This window comes from Octopus bimaculoides, chromosome 3, assembly GCF_001194135.2.
Source record: "Octopus bimaculoides isolate UCB-OBI-ISO-001 chromosome 3, ASM119413v2, whole genome shotgun sequence".
Lineage (NCBI taxonomy): Eukaryota > Metazoa > Mollusca > Cephalopoda > Octopoda > Octopodidae > Octopus > Octopus bimaculoides.
In genome coordinates, this window is record NC_068983.1 from 166,823,591 (window position 1) to 166,829,302 (window position 5,712).

At 37.5% G+C, this 5,712-nt stretch overlaps 1 protein-coding gene across 1 annotated transcript in view; it reads left to right on the forward strand.

Moving 5' to 3' along the window:
• Nucleotides 1-5,712, forward strand: part of LOC106867326 (muskelin) — a 51,920-nt gene that overhangs the window by 27,542 nt on the left and 18,666 nt on the right. Inside the window, exons 9-13 of the mRNA XM_014912166.2 lie at nucleotides 472-543; nucleotides 1,168-1,280; nucleotides 1,765-1,878; nucleotides 2,988-3,145; nucleotides 4,555-4,696. Coding sequence (XP_014767652.1) covers nucleotides 472-543; nucleotides 1,168-1,280; nucleotides 1,765-1,878; nucleotides 2,988-3,145; nucleotides 4,555-4,696 — 599 coding nt within the window. The remainder of the gene's footprint in view (nucleotides 1-471; nucleotides 544-1,167; nucleotides 1,281-1,764; nucleotides 1,879-2,987; nucleotides 3,146-4,554; nucleotides 4,697-5,712) is intronic.

Genomic DNA, 5,712 nt, shown 5'->3' on the forward strand with positions numbered 1-5,712 from the left:
AATATTTCCCTTTTATTCTTTTCCCCTCTCTCTCTCTCTCAATATTTCCCTTTTATTCTTTTCCCCTCTCTCTCTCTCTCAATATTTCCCTTTTATTCTTTTCCCCTCTCTCTCTCTAACCAATGTGAAGCATGACTTGAGATATCAACCAACCAATATTTTGTTCTGCTATCATTCTCTAGAGATATACTATATTATTTGTCATAGTTTTCACTGTAAACTCTCTGTAAGTAGAGGCCAACTATAATTCAGATTTATTCATTAGTCATAATCAGTAGAGCAACATCTTAGTATCATTTTCTTGTTTAAAAAATGACAACAAATTAATTTTCATCTGATTACTTAAACCTGTGCCATATTCCTTTTCTTTTTTTTTCATGGCTGAATTGCCATACCTCTACCTTTTCTATGGATTTTAAACAGTTTTATTAAAACAATTTACAAACAACTATTATTTTGTCAATTCTGTAGGTAATAACACGACATTTGATCACCGGCCAGGTATGCGAGGAGGTCACCAAATGTGTATTGATCCTCTTACAGGTAAATCATTTGGATTTAGTCTCAATCTGATTTATTCTCATCAAAGTAATGTGTCTTCTTGTAAAAGAAACAATGATTTTATTTCCTATTTTCTTTGTTTTTTATGCATTTAGAAAAAAGTTCCCTTTAAGAGTTACGTGAAAATATATCAATGTAGACTTGTGTGTGTGTGTGTGTGTGTGTGGTTGAGAAATTCACTTCCCAACCATGTGGTTTCAGGTTCAGTCCCACCTTGAGCATGTGTCTTGTACCATAGCTCTGGGCTGATCAAAGCCTTGTTAGTGGATTTAGTTGATGGAAACTGAAAGAAGCTTGCTCTGTGTGTGTCTTCTTGCATTAATATTATGTGATAGTTGTAAACGAGCATCACCATCATACAAGTGGTGTCTCATTTGTTTCCAGTCTTCCATGCAGACATTGCTGACCAAAAGGAAATATGACTTTACTTGGACACAAGTGAAGGTTGGCAACAGGAAGGGCATCCAACTGCAGAAAAATCTGCCTCAACCAAGCATGGATAAGTGAATGTAAAAACACTACAACTGACCAGTTTTCTCATGTTTTTTTTTTTCTAGTATTATATTTGTTACTATGTAGTTGTTTGTTTTTTTTTTTTTTCTGCAGAGACCATGTATCTGTATGGTGGTTGGGATGGCAACCAAGATTTGGCTGATCTCTGGGCTTACCATGTCCCTTCTCAATCCTGGACTTGTTTATCAAAAGATACAGAAGAGGAGGTAAGTCAACAACCCATTTAGAACCAATTAGCAAATTTACTAAGCCTACTGTTGTAATATTTAATTGTCAGTGATTGCTTTTTGCTTTTAGTTGAAACTAAGAATGATAACAGAGGTGAAGTTAGATGAAAGGCATCTTAATGGCAGAAATGGTTTTGTTTTTCCTTTCACCAAATTTCACAATTGGATCTGGGAACAAACATTTAACGAAACTCTATTCATAGTCTTTAATCTGTTTGAGAAATATTTCTTGATATGAAATCTTTTTAGATTTACTTTGAAACTTATAGAGTAGAATAATATCCTGTCAATTGTAGAAATTCTCTCATCTTCTTGAAACTTGACTCATTTTATACAAAACTGGATGCTGTTACATAGAACGAGTTTCTTGAAGTGTTGTTCTGTATAAACACAACTGTATGTAACTTGTAATTTGTGTTATTTGTAGAGAGAGAATTCAGAAAGTTTCTGTTTTGATTTTCAGGGTGGCCCAAGTGCCCGGTCATGTCATAAAATATGCTTGGACTATGAACGGAAACAGATCTTCAGTTTAGGGCGTTATTTGGATTCCACTTTGCGTTCGGTTGAAAATTTGAAGGTAGGAGTCAGGATTTTTATATACCTATGTTTATTGCCTGGCAATTAAGAAAGAATATTAAACCAGGTAATTATTATCATCATGGTTTTAACGACCACTTTTCCATGCTTGCATGAGTCGGATGGGTATGTTGAAGCTGATTTTCTACAGCTGGAGGTCCTTGTTGTTGTTTCCAAGCAAGGCAATATTTCTCACGGCCAAATGTTTTCTGTAGAAGAGATTATGAACAAACATCAACACCACCACTTGTATAACAGTGATGGTTGTCGAAAATAATTTGGTGATGCCAAGGCCAGAATGTGTACACACTACCAGATTCAGTCACAAGATTTTGGTCAGCCCTGAGCTAGAATTAGAAGACACTTGCTCAAGATGTCACGAAGTCGAAACCATGCAGTTGGGAAGTAAGCTTCTTAACACCCTACCCACCTCTGTTACTTTTGATGTATGGGGAAGCATGAAAGCACACCTGGCCCACTCTGTGAAGTGGTTGGTGTTAGGAAGGGCATCCAGCAGAGAGCGCGGAAACCATGTTGAAGCAGGCAGTGGAGCAAAATGTGGTCCATTGGATCCTGTCAACCCATCCAACCCAAGCCATCATGGGACATGGATGTCAATGATGATGATGATGTGGCTTTTTAAAATGTAAATTATACGAAATAAAGTGAAGGCCAATCTCAGAATAGTGAGTGTTAAGAAGGAGATGACAAAGGCCCATTGCTTTACTCAAGCTGACCTAAAAAGCACTGGTGATGGGGCTATGTTAAAAGCACCCAGTCCACTCTGTAAAGGGGTCGGCATTAGGAAGGGCATCTGACCTAGAAACCAAGCCAAAGAAGACTATGAAACTGGGTGTGGCTCCTGGCCTTGCCAGTTCCTGTCAAACCATCCAACTCATACCAGCATGGAAAACGGATGTTGTTGATGATGATAATGATGACAGTATATTTTTGTTTCCCTCTGAAGAATGGAATTTAGTTTTGTGGTTCTTTTAATCAATCATTCTTCAATAACCACAACGAAATCACTGAGGGGGCAATTCAGGAACTGTTTTTCATTTTAAAGAATATATTTTCTATAAGTTCTTTCTTTTTTTCTTTTCGTTTCAGAGTGACTTCTATATGTATGATATTACATCTGGCAAGTGGACTTTAATAACAGAAGATACTTCTGCCATGGGTGGACCAAAGCTGGTATTTGACCACCAAATGGCCATGGATATCGATGAACAGACAATCTATGTATTTGGTGGTCGAGTTCTTACCAGGTAAATTGAATTTTTCACTTTTTAAACTCTCTTCTTCGCATGCATTGAGCTACTGTTTCTATTGTAGCCTTAGCGTTGCGAGCTGTACGATGACCTCACTGGGGCAGGTGCCTTGTAAAACAAACCCAGTCCACACTCTGTAAAGTGATTGGTGTCAGGAAGGGCCTCCAGGTGTAGAAACCTTGCCAAAATAGACAACTGGAGCACCTGTCAGACTGTCCAACACCATCTAGCATGGAAGAAGGACTAAAAAAAAAAATGATGATGATGATTTTCAGCCAGACTGAAGAGAAAATTAACCCTTTGGCATTTAAACTGGCTATATCCAGCCCAAGTATTTTCCCTGTTTTATGTTCAAACTGGCCTGATCCAGCCTCTCATACCTACCCTACAAGGTCATTCTAAAAATCAGCAATCACATTGAAATTTCTAAACTACAACATAATGCATGATTAATTCAAAACAATGTCAATAAGTATTACATTCGATAGAGTGAAATGAATGTTAAAAGGGTCAATAGGTTATCTGCCAAAAGAATAGAGTGATTGATAACCAATGACGGCCATCTTTTAGTAAGAAGATGCAAAAGACTTGACATAGTTAAACTGCTGCAAGTTACAATCTCAACTGATTTGTGTAATAAAGAAAATTGGAAGACGAGGCTGTTAATGCTTTTATTGTAATATTTTGCCTTTGTGGACTTCAAATAAAGAATTTGGTAAAGTAACTCTATCAATATTTATCTGAAGTTTAGAGCATAAATCACCATGAAATTTTCATGTAAGTTTTTAATTTAGACCAGTTTATAATGGGAAATTTGTGTGATAGAACCAGATGGGTTGGTATGAAAAAAGTTGAAAAAAGACGGGCAGATGTTGAGTGTCTTAGGAATTGGTACAAAAGTGTTTAACTCCAAAGTGATTCAATTGATGACACACCAGCCACTTGTTTGAATTATTATTTATGTTTGGTTGATTATCAATGGAGACTGAAGAGTCCAACCTGCTAATTGTTATGCAACCAGTGTGATTCATCATCATCATCAAACGTCTGTTTTCCATGCTGGCATGGGTTGTAGGGTTTAACCAGAGCTCTACCAGGATCCAGTCTGATTTGCATTGGTTTCTACAGCTCGATGCCCTTCTTAATGCCAACCACTTTACAATGTGTGCTGGGTGCTTTTCATCTGGCACCAATATTCTGCTGGGATGTCTGCCAGGAGGAAATATTACCTTACAGGAAAGCGGTAAGGGTTGGCAGCAGGAAGAGCATCTAGCCATTGAAATTTACCTCAATAAATTCTGTCTGACTCATGCAATCATGGAAAAGTGAATATTAAAATGATGATGATGATGATGGCGGTTTTAAATTCTTTGTTTTAATTTTCTTTTTTTTTTTTTCTCTTGAAGTTCCGGTGAAGGAGAAAGAAGTCACGAACCCACCTTCAGTGGTCTCTTTTCTTATCATGTACCTACAAACACGTGGCGTAAGCTCCAGGAAGATTGCAGTGAAGTTCGGTCACGCATTGGTCATTCAATGTTATTCCATCCAGTGAGTTCCAACCATTTTTATTTTGTTTTTGCTTGTTTCGGTTATTGGATTGTGCCCATGCTGGGGCACCATGTTGAAGGGTTTAGTCAAGCAAATTGACCCCAGAACCTTTTTTTTTTAAGTCTTGTACTTATATCTGTCGCTTTTACTGAACTGTTAGGTTACAGGTATGAAAACAAGTCAACACTGGTTCTCAAGCAGTGCGGGAACAAACAAAGATGTGTACTCACACAGAGGCTTCCACACAGTTTCCATCTATGAAATTCGCTGACAAGGCATTTGGTCAACCAGGGGCTATAATAGAAGACACTTGCTTAAGGTCCCGTATGGTAGGACTGAGCCCCCAAATCACATGGTTGCAAAACAAACTTCTTAGCAACCTAGCAGTGTCTTTGTTTGTATTTCTTTATTATTTATTCTTCAGAATATTCTACAAGAAAAGCTTTTCTAATTTATTTTTTCTTTATTTATGCAACAACTAATTAAATATATTCAATCAGAACAACTTACAAAGATTCAACCGTTTTGACATCGTTTCTGTTTCAAGATCAAATCCTGTCCCACCCCTTTTACTCTTTTGCAAACTTGCCCACCCACCCTTTCCTTTCTCCCTATTCTCTGTCTCTTACAATCACCACCTTGTACTCTGAAGAGACACCCTCACCCTCTCTTTCTCTCTTTCTCATTTGGGCAAGCTATGTCTCTTACTTCTCTCTCTCTCTCTATCATGCTTTAACCTCTCAATGTCTGATATAAAGCCACCTTCGTCAATACTGTATCCCCACTTAGTCGAGAGCGAGGTTTCTTCTTTGTCTCATGAATAACTTGGTGATTTCACTTGTGCCATAGGAAAGGCATCGCTTGTTGGACTGTTCAGCCGATGCCATTGATGGAAGAATCATGATGATGTTTGAGAAATTTATTCTTTAAACTGACTTCATTATTAATTGTAATTGTTAAAAGAATTATTTAAGAAAAATGTTTTCATTTATTTTCAATGTGTCTCCCCCCCCCCC